Here is a 20,270-nt window from a genome sequence, read left to right as displayed (position 1 = left end):
TGACTTTCAGTGCTAATAAAAGAAAAAAGCTCTATGATTACCCGCTAGACTTGCTTCAATTTAACGCCAGGCTTTGCAGACAGGAGATGGGGCACTTCATATTAGATTCAAATCCAGGATGGCATTTCTCCTTGTTGATTTCCACGAGTTGGGTTGTGTGTGTGTTGTGTACACTGCTCTCTGTGTGGATCGTGCAGCTTGTGTGTACAGTAGGACCGTAGGCGGAGCTTGTTAGCAAGACTTTTTGGAGTGGAAAGTGTTGCAGGGAAGAGGGATGTTGCAGGGGTCACACACTCTCATCCAGAGTTCAGTCGTTTCCACTCGGCTGGGCTTCTGAACATTGGGATTTACTACCGTCATGTCTGGCATCCACGCTGAATGGAGGAACACCTAATGACTGTCAATTGCCCAAGCATACCCCGACAAGCTATTTTTCTCTTTCTGCCCACCGCTCTCATTTAATGTCAGAATCCATTCTATTTCACATTTCTCTTATTTGTGCTGCTCAAGCATAGCTAAGCTGCTACCTTGATATCCCTGCTATGGTGACGAGGAGGGTGGAGGAAGGGGTGGAGGTGGAGGGAAGGTTGAGGGTGGAGGTGAGGCTAGGGGTTGGGGAGGGGGAGATGGTGAAGATGGACATAAGGCTGGGTGAGGATGGAGGTGAGGCTGGGAGAGGGGGGTGACGGTGAAGGTGAGGCTGGGTGAGGGTGGAGGTGAGGCTGGAAGTAGGTGAGGGTGGAGGTGAGGCTGGGTGAGGGTGGAGATGAGGCTGGGAGTAGAGGAGGGTACTCTGCCTGTTTACCTCCTCAGGGTGTTACACACTATCACCTTCCATTCAGCTGCATGATGTGGGTCTCTGCTTACGACACTAAACACCCTCCCTTCCAGCATGCCTCACTGCCTACACACACACACACACACACACACACACCGGAGAGCCCACAACTGTTTTTATGATTGCACTGCAAATATACGGCCGTGGAGAGATGGAGAGGGAATTTTTTGTTCTGTTTGCAGGATTAGTTTCTGGGGCTGGCAGTTAGATAACAGTTCTGTCAGTTCACCGATTCCATCCAGAGCATGTCTCCCAGACCTCTCCCAGACCCCTCCATCTCCTGCTCTATCTCCTGCTCTGTCTCCTGCTCTGTCTCCTGCTCTATCTCCTGCTCCAGCTGAGAGCACACAGTAGTTCCAGTGAGGTGTTGGGCTCGGAGGGGTGGGCGACACTCTGTGACCCTCTGGGATTACAGAGGGAGACAGGAAGTGGGCGGTCCCAGGGTGACAGCAGAGGTGTGTGTGTGTGTGTGTGTGTTGGGACGAGCTGTTGGCGTAGCTGACCGCCTCCTAATGACCCCCCACCCCCCCCCCTCTCTTCTAGCTACCAGGAGAGCACTTCCACCTCGATTTATGACCCATGTTATGCTTCCCTCTGAGGCGCACAGCAGCAGCTCTGCTCAGCCACAACAGGGGTGAGGTTAAGGGGCTTGGCTCTCTCCTCACTCAAGACAGCGGCGTTACATGTTGACATTCAAGACATCCAGACACATGATCCATGCAGCAGAGAGCTCCACTTCTGCAGATCAATAAAGCTGCTTCTTCTGATCATGTTTTGTAATTTGATGGACTTGGCTAATTAGCGGTCCATTAGGACACTTGCTTCCTGTTTCCTGTTTCCTGTTGTTTCTGTTTGTCACACAAACATCTATTTGTTTGTGTGTGTGCTTGTGTGTTCATGATTGTTAGAACTGACAGAGAAAAACAGTTTTTACTTTATGACTGGACTGCCGTATGAAGTACGTTCCGGATTTTAAGGGAATGGAAAATTCCAGGATAGTGAACTTGCTTTTGATTAGTTGTTATTGTTTCTGGTTCTGTCTATGTTCTCCTCTTGTCCTTGAGGACAAATGTGATTTCTGTAACTCCGTGGGGGGAGAGACTGGCAGACAATAGAACAGAGGATGTTTCTCTTGAATCACTCTGCAGTGGTCACACACCACATTAAACAGGCAGACATGTTATCAGTTTGTACCCAGCGGTCCATGCAGTGTGTATGGAGCCTTACCACTGTGCAACTAGCCCGTAATGGCCCTCTGACATTCCTAATTGTTGACTCTCTGCTCTTTCCCCACGGGCAGAAATGTGTCGATCCTCCACAAGAGATCCAGACGCAGCACAGGTCACCTCCAGACAACGAACAGAGCGAGTTCATAATTAATACACACTATTAAATATGCATTATGGTGTGGATGTGGCCAAGTATGGATTTTAGTTTTGATTTTCACTCTGGATAATTGAGGCACTTTTCAAGCTAGTCGTATTGAGTCAGCCACTCCAGGGCCTAACCCTGCTGCCTCAGAGAGGCCGGGCCTGACCCTGCAGCCTCAGAGAGGCCGGGCCTGACCCTGGGGGAGGGGGAGGGGGAGGGGGGGGGGGGGAGGGGGAGGGGGAGGGGGGGGAGGGGGGAGGGGGAGGGGGAGGGGGAGGGGGGGGGGGAGGGGGGAGGGGGGGAGGAGGGGGAGGGGGAGGGGGGGGGGAGGGGGAGGGGGGCGAACACGAAGCAGAGCATGCTGGGTTTTCAGCCCTTACTGTGTAGAGATCAGTCCTTATGGGTGTGTGTCCTTGAGTCTCTCTCCCGAGGAGAGATATGTCCATTCTACTCAGACTCCCAGAAGGCCGCAGTTCTGATCTCTCCTAGATGCATGCGGTTATAGACCACAGGCATAAAACACACACGTAGAAACACACACAAACATACATAGACGACACACACACACACACCGCTTTGCAGTGCTGTCAAATTGATTAGCATCCCCAGCTTTTGTCCCTGATCAGGCGTGGAACAGAGCGAGCAGTCCTCAGGTGTGTGTTTCCATGGTGTCAGGTGACGAGGCCCCGTCGTGTAGCCAACAGAGGGAGGGGACAGCCCCGTCAGAGATGGCAGGACCGGGGCCTGTCTGTTGTTGAGGAAAACAGTCCAACTGGCTCTCTGTGTTTACGCTACTGGAACTGCAAACAGGCAGTTGCGATTGCACAATCTTTAGGTTTGTAGCAGTGTGGCATCCAAGCTAGCAGGGCTGTCTGAGGAAGGGGTATTATGGGCGAGGTGGTTTCCCCGGAGACGACTGACAGATTGCAGAACTGAATAAATGAAGTTTTTGGAAGTGTACAAACATCTCTGTCATCACAGAACAACCTGGAAAGGTGCTATTGTAAACAAGCCAGCGGGTCGTTTGGCATCCCTGTTTGTGTTGCTGGGTTTTTGTGTGCGTGGCCAACAAAAGCACTCGATGAAATGCACATTCTGTGGTTGGAGAGATCTCTTTGTCCCATCGCCCACTCATACGAGCGCTGCTCAACCCTGAACAATGAAAACACTAATGGTGCCAGAGAAAGGTGTGTGAGCAGAATGGGCCCCAAAAGCACCCTTCAGCAATTTCCATCAGGCAAAATAGAAAATAACAACAGGATGTAGTTCTGGCAAGGTGAACCTGTTTCTGATCCCTCCTGTTTGCCTTCTGCTGAATAGAACCTCTCCTACGTGCTCCTCCAGCAGCAGCAGCTGTACTGCTGGGCCTGGCTGGGATCTGAGGAGGATGTACGTTAGATGTTTTTATAGACTGTGGCGGAGTTGGTGTTTTACCGCCATGCCAAAACATCTTCTTGGCCGCTGTGTGAACCATTCCTCACATCTCATACTTCTGAATATAATCCTGTAATTCCATAACAGTCAAATTAACAGACATATGCTTTAATCCCCTCTAATCGTTCTCCTCCTGCATAGTAGAGGAGAATATCCTTATCTGACCACACACAGAGCTAAATGGTAATGTGTTTGTTTTTAATGATCGTGTCCCCGGTGGGTTGATCTTCTCTGGTGTACTCCTGTGTCGACTGTGTCACCAGAGAAAGGCGCTGGGGCGGGCTCACGAGCGAGAGGAGTGTTTGTGAGCGTAGCACGAGTGAGTGAGGCTCTGAATAGAATGACAGTGGGATTGTTTTCCTCTTCTGTTTTTAGACATCTTATCTGTGCCGTTTGTGATTCCTCCAACATCTCACCCCTCCCCCTCCACACACCCCCACACCCCCACACCCCCCCCCCCACACACACACACACCCACGCCCCCCCACACCCACCCTGAGATCTCAGCCCCTCGTCTCACTGGGGGAGATCTGAAGCGGAGCATCAAAGAGATCTTCTCTTGGCTCAGTGACTGCTCACAATCACTACCCGGACACTCCTGTCTCACAATCACTACCCTGACACTCCTGTCTCAGATTCACTACCCTGACACTCCTGTCTCACATTCACTACCCTGACACTCCTGTCTCACAATCACTACCCTGACACTCCTGTCTCACATTCACTACCCCGACACTCCTGTCTCACATTCACTACCCCGACACTCCTGTCTCACATTCACTACCCCGACACTCCTGTCTCAGATTCACTACCCTGACACTCCTGTCTCACATTCACTACCCCGACACTCCTGTCTCACATTCACTACCCCGACACTCCTGTCTCAGATTCACTACCCTGACACTCCTGTCTCACATTCACTACCCTGACACTCCTGTCTCACATTCACTACCCCGACACTCCTGTCTCACATTCACTACCCTGACACTCCTGTCTCACATTCACTACCCCGACACTCCTGTCTCACATTCACTACCCCGACACTCCTGTCTCAGATTCACTACCCTGACACTCCTGTCTCACATTCACTACCCTGACACTCCTGTCTCACATTCACTACCCCGACACTCCTGTCTCACATTCACTACCCTGACACTCCTGTCTCACATTCACTACCCTGACACTCCTGTCTCACATTCACTACCCCGACACTCCTGTCTCACATTCACTACCCCGACACTCCTGTCTCAGATTCACTACCCTGACACTCCTGTCTCACATTCACTACCCTGACACTCCTGTCTCACATTCACTACCCCGACACTCCTGTCTCACATTCACTACCCTGACACTCCTGTCTCACATTCACTACCCCGACACTCCTGTCTCACATTCACTACCCCGACACTCCTGTCTCAGATTCACTACCCTGACACTCCTGTCTCACATTCACTACCCTGACACTCCTGTCTCACATTCACTCCCCCGACACTCCTGTCTCACATTCACTACCCTGACACTCCTGTCTCACAATCACTACCCCGACACTCCTGTCTCACATTCACTACCCTGACACTCCTGTCTCAGATTCACTACCCTGACACTCCTGTCTCTCGGCCTAGTAGCACTGCTGGCTGAGCTGTTTTGCTCAAAACACAAGCTGCCTCACAGGACTGTGATAAGAGAAGAATTTCTCTGGTGAAGGACTAAAAAATAAAATTAATGCACTGGCTGATTGAACATTTCCAGACTACAATTCTGTCTTGATTGCAAAAAAAAAAAGAAAAAAAAAAAAAAAAAATTGGAGGGGGAACCCGCAAAGTGCCACCAGATAATCAACATCTTCTTAAAGTCTCTGTATGCATAACATCTAAAATGTGTTTTCTCTCATTTTCAGCTAACTCCAGTCTTCTGGGAGGAGGGGGAGGTGAGTGTTTATTTATTATTCTCAATATCATCTTCCTGGTGATCAGAGTCCTCATGTCTTCTGCCCTCGCTGGCGTCCCTTCATGGGGCTCCTCCAGGCCCTCCTCATCGTGGGAGGAGCTGGCGTCAGGTGGTGGGAAGAGCTGGGGTCAGGTTGTGGGAGGAGCTGGGGTCAGGTGGTGGGAGGAGCTGACCTCAGGTTGTGGGAGGAGCTGGCGTCCGGTTGTGGGAGGAGCTGGCGTCTGGTTGTGGGAGGAGCTGGCGTCATGTTGTGGGAGGAGCTGCGTCCAGTTGTGGGAGGAGCTGGAGGGCCAAAGCATGCAGGCGTGGCGTAGTGCGACTGTGCGTCGCGTCCAGACGTGGTCGGTACTGGACTGGCCTGTCAGGGAGGGTCAGCGTCAGCAGGCCTGAGGATGTCTGAAGCGGGGGGGCATGCCGGGGGGAGGGGGAGGAGGGTTGGGGGAGGGGAGGGAGGGTGGGGGGAGGGGAGGGAGGGTAGGGGAGGGGGATGGGGTGAGCTCAGTGTATCTCTCTAAATCCCACAGTCCCTCTTTTAGGATATTTGGATTTGGCGTTCACTCTGACATGATTGAAATAATCGTTTCTTGGTGCAATGAGCAGGGAAGGCAGGAATCAACCAAATTACTCCAGGAATTCTGACGGAGGGGGAGGGGGGGCCGGGGGAGGATGTTGGGGGATCGACAGTTTCTAGGAGTGGTGAAAAAAAGAAATCGGGTCATATTTTCTGCTTTATCAGCCTGGATGTCTGTGTTGGTCATAGTCAACAACAGAGCTCTCTCGCCAGGCTGCTTCTGCTCCTGAACGTGTCCTGTCCAATAGGGACAATTAGCGAGTTTAAACTGAGCTGCAGAAAACCCTATCCCCATCTCATCACGCTCTCCGGAGTGGCTCTCCTCTTATCTGACGCCAGGCTAAGACTGCAGGCCTCCCAGCTATTGTTGCTAGGCCGTGTGTCAGCCAGATCCTTATCCTGGATACAAAGAGGCCTTAACCAAGCCCTCGTCTGAAGAGGGAGTGTGATTGAGATCACAGGTCAGACATATGTGTCTCTATAACCAAGCAGGTCCCTCTGAACACCTGCCACTTTGGACCTGATGCAAGGCAAACACACCGGCCCCATTGATTGCAATCTCTCTCCTCGATTGACTTCTATCATTGATTTGTCACATGAAGAGTCCCTGATCAGGAGTGGAGCTCGTGTGTGATCGTGTTTCAGGGTGAACCAGCTTTCACAACCCTCTTCTTCACGTCCTGTAAACGCTGGGGATTGATAGCGTTTAGCTTCGGTTCTGAATTATTGATTTTCAAATCATGTCTTAACTTATGCTGCCCACGTCGTGAACAACAACATGCATTTGGACATTAAAGAGAGATTGCCTATTGCTGTTCACAGTGTAAGCTTAACATTCTGCTTGAACACATCATTGTACTTGACTGGAGTTTTACGGCAGCGGAATTCTAATTGTAGCTTGTGTCAAGAGTAAAGTCTTTTCATCACTAATTGGCTTCCCATGATGTTATATCTGCCAATTGTGCCGCGAAAGCAGTGAGGCCAATTAACCTTGCAACAAAGAGATGCCTGCTGCAGCTGGCTGGATGACCTTATCTGCTCCAGGACTTAGAGGCAACACACAACATTCAGGACGGTCATACATGATGGATGGACCCTCCCTTCACATGGAATTCTCTTTTTTCTCTGTGTGTGGATGTGTGTGCGGTGTGTGTTTTGTGTGGTGCATGTGACATGAGCGGTGTGTGTGGTGTGCGTGCGTGTGTGTGTATGTGGCATGTGTGGTGTGTGTTGAAGAATGAGGAGCTAATAAAAAGCAGTCGAGTCGTGCAGAGAGATCACCTTTATCTGTGTGAGACATGACCGGTCAGGATTCCTCTAGAGGAATGTGTTCCTAAAACAAAGCACTCCATCTGCTATCACCTGCTCTTATCTGCATGGGGGCTTGGTGGCCTTATCTCCCTCTCTGTTTATCACTCTGGGACGTCTGCTGAGAACGCCACTTTCTTGACTGTCTCTCTCCCTCCCTCCCTCTCTCTCTCTCTCTCTCTCCCTCCCTCTCTCTCTCTCTCTCTCTCTCTCTCTCTCTCTCTCTCTCTCTCTCTCTACCACTCTCTCTCCCACTCTCTCTCCCACTCTCTCTCCCACTCTCTCTCTGTCCCCTCCCTCCCTCCCTCCCTCCCTCCCTCCCTCCCTCCCTCCCTCCCTCCCTCCCTCCCTCCCTCCCTCCCTCCCTCCCTCCCTCCCTCCCTCCCTCCCTCCCTCCCTCCCTCCCTCCCTCTCTCTCTCCCCCCCCCCTCTCTCTCTCCATCTCTCTCTCCCGAGGCACGGTAGCGAGGCAGGATAGCGAGGCAGGGTAGTGAGGCAGGGTACAGGACTGTTTCTACAGGACATGAGCTCTCTGCCAGGTCCAAAGCTCTCGAGCTTCACAGGAAGCCAGCTTGCATCCCACGCAGCACCACCTGTGTGGTGTTGCTCTGAGCGTCGCTTGCTTGCGTCACTCAAGACGAGCTTTTCACTCCCGGACGGAGATTTGAAGAGCAGCGTTTGCTGCATCGTCCGCCCCCTCCCACACAGCCTCCCAGGGGCACGGAGCTTCAGTCAAGTGCTGCTGCCTCCTGGATCTGGATCATTGGAAATCCGTGTTTATTACAATGGAGAGGGTTCTCTTTATCTTGTAGCGAGGGTGTCTCCGGGGGGCCTGTATAACTGCGTTATCTCTAATGACCACGCAGGTAACAGCAGGGGGTCGATGCATGCGTCTGCAGCGACACCAATCACCACTTCCTGCTAAAAGCACGTTCAGTGAAGCTGTTGGGTAATTGCGGACACGAGGTGGGAGTGTGTCACAGCTTGACTGGATGTTGACATCGGGCAACACGGAACAATATGCTAACAATAGGAAACAAGACTGCAAACAAAATGTCATATATAGTATCTCTCCTCCCCTTCTCTCCTTACTTTTTCTCTCTCTGTACCTCTCTCTCTTCTCTCCCTCTCTGTCATGTAGTGATGTGATGAATCCTTGTTGCCAATGAGAGTCAGCAGCTAGTCTTTGAAGTCTCTGTTCAGGAGGGGAACTGGCTCATTAGCATTCTAACCAGAACCATCCCCCATTTAGCACCACACTTTAACTACACCACCCAAACAAAACACTTCTTAAAGGCTGGCCTTCCTCAACACATGTGGGACTTACTGTGTGTGTGTGTGTGTGTGTGTGTGTGTGTGTGTGTGCGTGTGTCCTTTGGGTGTGACTGTGTGTGTGTGACTGTGTGTGTGTGTGACTGTGTGTTTGTGTTGTTAAATGAGTTGTGTTTTTGCTGTTGTTGTGTGTGTCTGTGGCCTTGCAGTGACGAGACACTGGCAGACAGCTCCTGCCCTGCCTGTAATAGAAGAGCTATCTCACTGGAAGATGAGTTGCTTGTGTCGTCTAAAGCTTGGACTCACCATGGCTGCTTCACCTCACCTCACCTCCTAACACTCTAGTCAGAGTGAGTCAGAGCTAGTGAATAACACAGTCTAGTAGACGGAACTGGTTCCCCCAGCTGGTACTGGGTCCTACTGTCCTAGCTGGTACTGGATCCTACTGTCCTAGCTGGTAGAGGGTCGTAGTGTCCTAGCTGGTACTGGATCCTAGTGTCCTAGCTGGTACTATTCTAAGGTCCTAGCTGGTACTGTCCTAGTGTCCTAGCTGGTACTGGATCCTAGTGTCCTAGCTGGTAGAGGGTCCTAGTGTCCTAGCTGGTAGAGGGTCCTAGTGTCCTAGCTGGTACTGGATCCTAGTGTCCTAGCTGGTAGAGGTCCTAGTGTCCTAGCTGGTACTGGATCCTAGTGTCCTAGCTGGTACTGGATCCTAGTGTCCTAGCTGGTACTATGCTAAGGTCCTAGCTGGTACTGTCCTAGTGTCCTAGCTGGTACTGGATCCTAGTGTCCTAGCTGGTACTATGCTAAGGTCCTAGCAGGTATTGTTCTAGTGACCAGTCCCACGCCAGCCTTGCTGTTCTCAGCTGAGTCGCTCTGTGAGTGACAAGCATAAAAGTCGCTTGAATGATGAAGCCAGTTAAGAGCTCTGAAGCTTTAGAGATCCTTGGGTTGCATCTTTTGAAGGAACTTGAGGACTTGCAAGAAATATCTTTATAGAAATTAGCCCTAAACAACTACATGATTCCTCTGAGCTAGAAGTTTTCACTCCAATGCTGGTTTGTTTTAGTCGGCCGTTAATATCCTGGGCTTGTTTTGATTCTACGTTATCAGGATTCTTAAGTGATTCCCGTTGCTTATCTCAGTCTCAATTCATCTTGGGAAGTTTCTCTTTCACCCTCACCTCCCTGTGAACCATTTATCCCCAGTCTGGCTTGTTTATTGAGGAGATTGGAGGAGACCAGGGGCTGGTATTATTTGGGTTAGACAGGGAGGAGGTTGTGTGTAGACGTGTGTGTGTGTGTACTTGAGAGTGTGTGTGTTCCAGGAGTGTGATGTCACAGTTGCTGGGTGTGTGTTGGCGTCCCTGTCGTAGACACCTCACCTGTGTGAAAGCCTCCTCATCTCCTCCAGGACTCTTAACGTGATTCATCTCTCCTGCATCCCTCTCCTCTCCCGGGAACCGCGCTGTCGCCGGACTCAAACAAGGTGGTTCCAGCTGTCGCCAGGGACGCCCTATCTCTTCCATCCTAGAGGATAGACAGTGTAATAAATAAAGCTGAATACATTATTCAGTCGTTGTTTGCAGTCCGTCTCGTTGTGTTGTTCCCCTACCCCTGCCGTTAGATACCAAGCTGTGGGGGAGCTCTCCTCCTCCCATGGGCCCTTCATGGTTGTTTCTAGTTGAAGTTCCAGTTGAAGAGTGCGTTTACATCAACGTGGAGGAGAACAGCTGGGCCTGGGTTACCCCACCGTCCTGTCAAGGAGGATCTGAGACACACACACACTCATTTACACACACACACACACACACACTCTTTCCTCGTAGGAGTATGGCTGGCTGGGACAGATCTCATCACAAATACTTTGTTTCTGTACTTAAGTCAAATTTTCTGGTATCAGTACTTTACATCACTATGTATTTTTTAAACCAGTTTTTTACCTTCACAAAAAGTAACAAAAAAAGTTTGAAAGGTTGACATTTCATTTTGGAAAAAAAATATTAATTTTTTTAATTGAAAGGTTTAATAAAATATTTTTAAAAAAGTGACAAAAAACCAACGCCGTTCCCTAGAAACATCGCCTCATCTAACCCTCCACTGTCAACCCACCTCACCTTGTGGTCATGGAGACCGGCAGGGTTAGAGGACGTGACATTGAAATCAGCGAGACAAGGTCGCCGTGGAGACTGCGGCGAGTGATAGCTGTAGAATGGTGGGAGACTCCATTGCGGCATGAAAGCCTGCGCTCATTACCTGCTACATCTTCCTCTAGTCACCGTGGGGGGGGGGAGGGGGGGAGGGGGGGGAGGGGGGAGGGGGGGCAGCCTCTCTCATCCTCCTCCCACCTCCAATCAGCTATGATGGATGGACTAATTGATGCAGAATGATCAGGCCATTCATTTTAGCCCACAACAGTGAGCTCCATTTTTAGGGTTTGTAATGCGTCAGAACAAGAAGGGTGGGAGGGAGAGAGAGCAAGGGAGGGAGAGAGTGTGAATGAAAGAGAGACATATACGGAGACACAGAGAGAGAGGAAAAAGAGAGGGAAACAGAAAGAGAGATGGAGAGAGAGAGAGAATGATAGTCTAGTGTTTGCTGGTTGAATGACTTTCAGTCAACAGTCCCTGATGTAAAACACCCAGGATGTTCTTGGATGGAACACAAGCTAATGCAATCATCATATCCAATGCAGTGGTGAGCTAATGAGGAGATATCAGGAGGGGTGTTCGGGGAGAAACCTGTGTGTGTGTGTTTGAGTGTGTGTGTGTGTGTGTGTGTGTTTGAGTGTCTGTCTGTGTGTGTGTGTGTCCCAGCCTATGAATGATTCATCTCTGTCCCCCTAAATCAAGCTGGCGTGTGTTGCCTGCAGCAGGCTTGTCATTAGCTAGTCAGCAACATCTCTTGATCTCTCTCTGCAGTGCGGGTTAAGCTGAGGGCTTTACTTAAACAACACAGACACACACACACACACACCTACATTTATACACGCCTACACACACGTAAATACATACAGATAAACATAGACACCTGCACACATACAGACACTGTACATGGTATACACACAGTCACATCACTCACTGTATAACACCATGACAGCTTCAGTCCACGGTCATGTGACGGAGTGAAAGCAGGTGAACGCATGGTTGTCAGGGTGACAGACAGTTGTTTAAGATACAGCTGGGCTGTTTGTCTCAGCTCAGCTCCGGTGATCGCTCAGATGAAAGGTCTCTATCGGTTGTAAGTTACAAAGAAAAACGCCCATTTGTTTGGAGCGTTGAAAAAAAAACTGTAGAAGCTTTGAAATGGATTATTGGTTCTGCTGTGCTACCCCAGATGACAGGGAGCTGCTGTATGCACCCCACCCCCCTCCTCCTCTGGACGACACAGTAACAACTTTCCTGGCAACGTAGAAACATTTAGTATAAACAAATAAGTTCCTCTACACTGTCTTCCCCCTCTCCTGAACCGCAGTTAGAAACTCATTTTTATTTAATCTCCATGGTGATGGAATTCATCACTTCCACCAGTTTTGACCGTCCGCTTGTCCTTCTCACCCTCCGCGCCCTCTGCACCCTGCGACTCAAACTCACGAGGCCAGGCCTATATCGGTGCGCTGGTGTCAGCCGTCCCTCTGATGCCGCTCCTCTGTCCCTGCAGCTGAGGAGGTGAGGTGGTGAGGTGGAGGTGAGGAGGTGAGGTGGTGAGGAGGTGAGGAGGAGGTGAGGAGGTGAGGAGGTGAGGAGGTGAGGTGGTGAGGTGGTGTGGTGGTGAGGTGGTGAGGAGGTGAGGAGGTGAGGTGGTGAGGAGGTGAGGAGGTGAGGAGGTGTTGAGGAGGTGAGGTGGTGAGGAGGTGAGGAGGTGAGGAAGTGTGGTGTTGAGGAGGTGAGGAAGTGAGGTGGTGAGGTGGTGAGGAGGTGAGGAGGTGAGGTGGTGAGGAGGTGAGGTGGTGAGGTGGTGTTGAGGAGGTGAGGAGGTGAGGAGGTGAGGTGGTGAGGAGGTGAGGAGGTGAGGAAGTGTGGTGTTGAGGAGGTGAGGAAGTGAGGTGGTGAGGAGGTGAGGAGGTGAGGTGGTGAGGAGGTGAGGTGGTGAGGTGGTGTTGAGGAGGTGAGGAGGTGAGGAGGTGAGGTGGTGAGGAGGTGAGGAGGTGAGGAAGTGTGGTGTTGAGGAGGTGAGGAAGTGAGGTGGTGAGGTGGTGAGGAGGTGAGGAGGTGAGGTGGTGAGGAGGTGAGGTGGTGAGGAGGTGAGGAGGTGAGGTGGTGAGGTGGTGTGGTGGTGAGGTGGTGAGGAAGTGAGGAGGTGAGGAGGTGAGGTGGTGAGGAGGTGAGGAGGTGTTGAGGAGGTGAGGAGGTGAGGAGGTGAGGTGGTGAGGAGGTGAGGAGGTGAGGAAGTGTGTTGTTGAGGAGGTGAGGAAGTGAGGTGGTGAGGTGGTGAGGAGGTGAGGAGGTGAGGTGGTGAGGAGGTGAGAAGGTGAGGAGGTGAGTAGGTGAGGAGGTGAGGTGGTGTGGTGTTGAGGAGCAGCGGTGGTGGGGAGGTGAGGAGGTGAGGTGGTGAGGAGGTGAGGAGGTGAGGAGGTGAGGTGGTGAGGAGGTGAGGTGGTGAGGAGGTGAGGAGGTGAGGAAGTGTGGTGTTGAGGAGGTGAGGAAGTGAGGTGGTGAGGTGGTGAGGAGGTGAGGTGGTGAGGAGGTGAGGTGGTGAGGAGGTGAGGAGGAGGTGAGGAGGTGAGAAGGTGAGGAGGTGAGTAGGTGAGGAGGTGAGGTGGTGTGGTGTTGAGGAGCAGCGGTGGTGGGGAGGTGAGGAGGTGAGGTGGTGAGGAGGTGAGGAGGTGAGGTGGTGAGGAGGTGAGGAGGTGTGGAGGTGAGGAGGTGTGGTGGTGAGGAGGTGTGGTGGTGAGGTGGTGAGGTGGTGAGGAGGTGTGGTGGTGAGGAGGTGAGGTGGTGAGGAGGTGAGAAGGTGTGGTGGTGAGGTGGTGAGGTGGTGAGAAGGTGTGGTGGTGAGGTGGTGAGGTGGTGAGGAGGTGAGGTGGTGTGGTGGTGAGGTGGTGAGGTGGTGTGGTGGTGTGGTGGTGAGGTGGTGAGGTGGTGAGGAGGTGTGGTGGTGAGGTGGTGAGGTGGTGTGGTGGTGAGGTGGTGAGGAGGTGAGGTGGTGAGGAGGTGAGGTGGTGTGGTGGTGAGGAGGTGTGGTGGTGAGGAGGTGAGGTGGTGAGGTGGTGAGGAGGTGAGGTGGTGAGGTGGTGTGGAGGTGAGGAGGTGAGGTGGTGAGGTGGTGTGGTGGTGAGGAGGTGAGGTGGTGAGGAGGTGAGGAGGTGAGGAGGTGAGGTGGTGAGGTGGTGAGGTGGTGAGTAGGTGAGGAGGTGAGGTGGTGAGGTGGGACCCTGGGCCGGCGTCCTTCCCCGTGTCTCGCTCCATTAGCCGCGGCGTGGTTGGTCGCTGCACAGCCGCAGAAAATGGGCAAGAAGAGTCAATGTGGGTCTCCCCCCACAATGCATCAGCTTCGACCCCCCCCCCTCCCTCCCCCCTGCTCGATGGCCGCCGAGCTTTCTGGGTCAGTTGTTGAGATTTCAGGCAACTCGGGGCGTTACCCAACCCAGTGTCACAACGCGTTTGCATCCGAGGCAGGGTGAGCCCTCTCGCACGAGGGAGGTGCTGGACTGTCAATCGTGGTGTCTGTGTGTGTGTCTGTGTGTGTGAGCCTGCGTTAATGTGTCCATTTGTGTGGCTGTGTGTGTGTGTGTCTGCGTGTGTGTTTCTCATCCCTGAGTATGTAGACGATGAGCTGTCGTGTCAGGAGACTCGTGGTCAGTTTGAGGCCCGGGGTAGTGGAACGATGGGATACGACAGTAGCACAGCCCATCGTCTCTCACACACACACACACACACACACACACACACACACACACACACACACACACACAGCCTTAGAGACCATCCACACACCCTCTGGTCCTGCAACACTTCAAAAGAGATTTGGCCCAAACTGGTTTTTTTCAAATTGGTCAAAAACTGGTCAAATTTGAGTGGGCCTGTTTTTCCTTTGTTTTCTTTCTTTTTCAAGATACTTACTTTCAATTCCCCTGAAAGTAAGTGCTACCTTATCACAAAACAACTCTCTACTTACATACTAACGATGAGAGACAGCACAGAGATGTCACAATGACTGAGAACAGAAGAAAAATGAGGAGTATCGGAAAACGTTTTTTAGAACCGTTCTCAAACCTCTAATTCTCCAGTTTGTGCTCACTCATTCCTCAACACGCCTCGTGTCGATACAGACTCATGATGTTGCAGCATAACAATTAGAGTGTGCTTGCCAAGGGTGGGATGGACTTTTATCATATGGCAACGACAGTACGACAGTTCTGATTGGCTAATGGGTAGTCATGCCAGCAGCGTACTGACCTCATCGCTGGTCTGCGGTCTGATACGGATTATTATTACTGTACCCTGCTCTGATGCCATCTGTAGAATGAGCGATATCGACGAGTCAGCCGAGATTTACTATCCAGACGATACTGAAGACATCAACAGCAACGAAGAAATTGATAACTTTCTAAAAGAGTCGTTATTTGTGTTGGAATTAAAGACATTTTAGCAGGACCGTGTTGTCCGCTTTCCAATCAAAAGTAATTGGTTGCTAGGCATCACCTGAAACACACCGTGAGAAGACTTGAGAGCTAGCTACAATTAGCCTACAATTTTTTCGACTGTTCGGTCGCTATCGCTCGGTCGATACGTTCCAGCCTCAGTTTGATATTTCCCGGCATGACCTCACTCTCGGTTAGTAGTTAGTAATGGACTTGTAGTCTCCTGGAGCCAGCTTCTCCTCCCTAGCTAACAGTCAGGAGGGTCATTGAGCTAACGGGGACCCTGATTCTAGATCGATGGATAAACATAGCTGGAGTCCATCATCGAACAGCGTTTAAAGCACAGAGGCATTATCCTGTCTGTTACACCAGCAAGGTTGTGGCGAATGTCTTTGGGCCGAGCAGTTAGCACTCCGAGCAGGAAGAGTGAGGCGGCGTCCTGGACCACCACCCCAGGGATCAGGCGCTGTGTCTGCCCAGCAGGACAGGAACCATGGCGGAGGGTTTGGACGAGGATGTTTGTACAAGGCGCTCTTAAGATGAGGGTTGACGTGGAGTGTGACTTCCCAGACGCCTCTCATGAGCAGGTCGGCCCTGCCAGGGTGGCCTGAAGGGAAACAGCCAGCGGCTGTCAGGGTGTCTGTGTGTCTCAGGGGGCAGGCTAGTTAGCTGAGCCTGACAGGCAGGGCCCTAGAGTGGGGCTTGGGCCCAGGGAGGACCCGGGCGGCTCCAGAGGAAAGCTGTCATCCTCCTGTCACATCACAGGGGGGGGGGGGGGGAGGAGGGGGGAGGGGGGGGGCTCTCTCACTGCTCCCTTGGAGGCACACACACACGCGTATGTTGTAGATCCCACAGCATAAACATCCCTCATCCCGGTTTCCCTTTCGCTCGGCCCGTCGCTACGGTAACCCCTTCGCTGGCCGTTCCTCCGCCACCCCCCGCTCACCCTGACTCCACCCGGCCCGGCCGCCCCTCGGCGCTGAGAGGAGAGCAGCCTTGTTCCTGAGGGACGAGCCGTTGGTGGGGCCGGGACTCCGCCCACCAATCCCCCTAACCCCCCCTCCTCCCACACACTTCATTATCACCCTCATGTCACATCTGCCGTGAGTTCAGAGAGGCCCTCGTCATCGCACAGGATGGGGAGGGGGGCGGGGGAGGAAGTGCAGATGTGAGTTGCGGGTGAGAACAGGGGGTCGGGGGGGGGGGTTGGAGAGAGAGGGAGGGGGGGGGGGTTGGGAAGGCGGTGTGAGAGCGTGAGAAGGGGAGGTCTCAGACTAGAATAGAGTTTGCAATTAAGCCAAACCAATTAAGACTCGCTCCTATGCTCCAATCTGCAGCGAGCATGTGTGTGTGCGTGTCGCTGTCTGCTGGGAGGAAGATTAATTGAGGAGAGGGAGAGTGCGGCAGAGCTGCAGGAGTCCAGTGGAACGTTCCGGCTCGCTACGGAGAGACTCGCATTAGCACATGCCAGCGCTGATGGAGGAGCATACTTAGTGGTGATAATGAACATTATAGGGGGTGCGATCGGGATGGGCTTTTTGCAAAGGCTTTTAATGAAGATTTTTGGCGCCCGTGAGAGAGGGTGTTTTAGGGAGTGACCTCTCTGAGGCCAGCTGGGGGTCTGCAGTGAGAAACACTCGTGAGACCAGAAACACAAGCTCCAACCCATCCCACCCCCTACCCCACCCAGTGGTTGACCAGCAGGGGCTAATCAACGCCACACTGCCACTCTCGACTGCGGAGGAGTATATTAACCCTGTGTGTGTGTGTGTGTGTGTGTGTGTGGGGATGTTTGTGTGTCTGGGTGTTTGTGTGTGTGGGTGTGTTGGTTGTGGGATTACAAAGCGCAAACACAGCTGGGATAGCAGCCTGTGAAGAAAACCTGTGGACTTGTACCCAGGAGGGAGGGAGAGAGAAAAAGAGAGACATATCTCAAGGTCCCTTCCATTAGTTTTCTCCTGTGAGTTATTCCTTGTCTTCTTTGAGGGTTTAAATGCAGCTCTGTGGGCATCTGTGAAGCCCTCCGTGACAAAAAGGTCCAGACACATACAAGTGGATTTGAAAGAAAGAGCCCCTTTTCAAAACAGCGTTACTTTCACCTGCCTTGTACTGCATGTGTGGCTAACTCTCACCATGACATAACCTTGTTCAAAGCTCTAAAGGACTAAAGGACCCCCAAACGCTGTTTACAAGCTACGCCTGTGTCTTCAGGTACCCCGCGCTCTGCTGTATGAAGTCAGCCTGAAGGAGACAATGCAGGGTGAAGCCTGCACTGCACTGCAGCCTGAAGGAGACAATGCTCTGGCCCGGGCAGCAGCAGGGAGAAGCCGTTCGAGCGTTACAATAACAGAAGTGGAAAACAAATGCCAAAACAAGGACCAGGCCTGAAGAGCAGAACGCAGAGCGGCACGCAGATTAGTTAGAGGGTGTTTACTGTGGTCGTGTGTTCCCTCAGCAGGTGGCATGTTTCAACACTTCACACAGACTGTCTCCTATACTATACTGAGAGAGAGAGAGAGAGAGAGAGAGAGAGAGAGAGAGAGAGAGAGAGAGAGAGAGAGAGGGGAGAGAGAGAGAGAGAGAGAGAGAGAGAGAGAGAGAGAGAGAGAGAGGGGGAGAGAGAGAGAGAGAGAGAGAGAGAGAGAGAGAGAGAGGGGGAGAGACTGCCATTCAGAGAATGTTCCTTCTCCCCAGGATGACCTGACTGCCACCTCAGACAGGGCTGTCAGAACGACGTGCGTCCACAGTTAGAGTTAACGGGACACAATGAGACGGAATGCGATTTGTGGGGCTATTTAAGCTGCTGAAATACACAGGAATAAAATAGCTATGGTGCTTGTGCCATGCTCACCACAGACCATGTGGTTCCATGATGTGTGAAGCTCATATATAACATAGCAGATGCATGTACAAGTGGGGCTCCAAGACCTCTTCCTATACCCTGCTGGGCTGGGCTGGGCTGGGCTGTGTACGAACTGTTACCTTCACACAAACATCAACTCATGAGTGGTGTGGGACTGGTCTAGAATCAGACCTTAACGGTCTTAAGTCAAGTTAACAAAGAATGTCTGAGTGAGTATTGATGTCTGTGTCAGCACGTTTGAGTTCTTATCTATTTGTAGGGGGTCTGTGCTACAGGCATGCAGGCAGATAAGCAGATACACAGGCAGACAGGCAGACAGACAGACAGACAGACAGACAGACAGGCAGGCAGGCAGACAGACAGACAGGCAGACAGGCAGACAGGCAGACAGACAGACAGACAGACAGACAGACAGACAGGCAGACAGGCAGACAGACAGACAGACAGGCAGGCAGACAGACAGACAGACAGACAGACAGACAGGCAGACAGACAGACAGGCAGACAGGCAGACAGACAGGCAGGCAGGCAGAGTGCCCAATGTGTCCCTATAGTCGTGAGTGGAGCGCAGCTGTTAAATGTTTTATTTACTGAGCCCTGATGAGATAAGAGCGGGGTGTTTGGAAATGTCTGTCCGAGGACATCAGTATGCCTCTCTGCCTGCATGCCCCTTTTAACTGCTGATTGGTCATTTGGCATCAGTCCCCCAACATCTAAATGGACTCTTAGAGAAACTCAGGAAGGTCATAAACATTAGCAGTCGATAGTGGGCCCTCCTGGAAAATCCCTCAATAATGCACCTCCCTTTGAACAGCTACCCTGGGCCACACCAGCCATGGATTTTCATACTTCGGTGTGAAAGACTCGGCTAAGACTCCTTGTGTCCTGTGAGAGAGAGTGTGTGTGTGTGTGTCTGTCGTTGAGAGTGTGTTTGGTTGTGTGTGTGTGTGGGAGTGACTCAGGTCAGGTAGGGGACCATAAGGGACAAACTGCATGGAGAATGGGTCTGTGCTGGGTGGCTGGTTAACCCTCCCTCCCTCCCGTCCTGCTGAGGTGAGCCACTCTCGGCACGGCGGCAGCCTTTGATCGTGAATAAAGCACATTACAGCAAGCTAGGCTGCAGCACCCAACAGATGGTCATTAAATCTTGCATTTTATTTTACTGGAGCTTTTATGTTGCTGCAAGATCCGCGTGCCTTTATTGCTGGCGTTTAGGAGGGCTACTGTGCTGATTAGGAATATGGCTAGTTTGTGTTTGTGTGTGGGTGTGTGTGTGTGTGTGTGTGGTTTGGTGGTTGTGTGTATGTTTGCGGGAAGTGTATTTAAAAGGATAAGCATCCAATCATTCCTACAACTGTGGACAAGATTTTACTTCTTTCCAGAAGAAGAATTATCGATGTGTGGATTTGACAATATGCTGGTTTGCTGTGTACACAAGGCACAGTAAAGTTTAACAGTCTAAACACATTCACAAGTGTGTTTAACAGCACCTTGAAAATGTGCAACCTGTTTTTGAGTTTTAGTTTTTCAGGTTTGAACGTTATGTCAGTCTGAATATGTGTTATTTAAAGGAACAGCACATATTCCATCTGACAATCCGTCGATGTGAAGCCGTTATGTCAGTTTGTGAAGCCAACAGATCGGGTTAGTTTCCTCCGCTTCAGAGTGGTGCAGAAGCCTGTTCATCTAGGTGCCAATCATCAGGACTGCAGAGCTGGAAACACCTCATTACCTCAGCGTCATTAACCACTAAGTAGGCTAGCAGATTTACCCTGATGGTATCTGTTTCCAGGTAGATTTGTGTTAGTATTCATGCTCTTTAGCCCTCCCCTCTCCCCAGGCCCTCCCCTCTCCCCAGGCCCTCCCCTCTCCCCAGGCCCTCCCCTCTCCCCAGGCCCTCCCCTCTCCCCAGGCCCTCCCCTCTCCCCAGGCCCTCCCCTCTCCCCAGGCCCTCCCCTCTCCCCAGGCCCCTGGGATTTTACAGAGGAGAGGAGTGTGTTAGATTCGGTCTCTGAATTCTGGGGAGTTTGGCAGTGGACTGGGGTGTGTTAGATTCCACTTCTGGATGCTTGGTCGACATGTTCA

The 20,270-nt window shown here is 51.8% G+C and overlaps 1 protein-coding gene across 4 annotated transcripts in view; it reads left to right on the top strand.

Moving 5' to 3' along the window:
• Positions 1 to 20,270, top strand: part of macrod2 (mono-ADP ribosylhydrolase 2) — a 357,904-nt gene that overhangs the window by 96,530 nt on the left and 241,104 nt on the right. For all 4 annotated transcript variants that reach the window (XM_084667272.1, XM_084667271.1, XM_084667270.1 and 1 more), the window contains exon 4: positions 5,541 to 5,570. In XM_084667272.1, the coding sequence (XP_084523398.1) occupies positions 5,541 to 5,570 (30 nt within the window). The remainder of the gene's footprint in view (positions 1 to 5,540; positions 5,571 to 20,270) is intronic.

This window comes from Hypomesus nipponensis, chromosome 11, assembly GCF_054491055.1.
Source record: "Hypomesus nipponensis isolate SF chromosome 11, ASM5449105v1, whole genome shotgun sequence".
Lineage (NCBI taxonomy): Eukaryota > Metazoa > Chordata > Actinopteri > Osmeriformes > Osmeridae > Hypomesus > Hypomesus nipponensis.
This window is presented reverse-complemented; position numbering and strand designations above follow the sequence as displayed.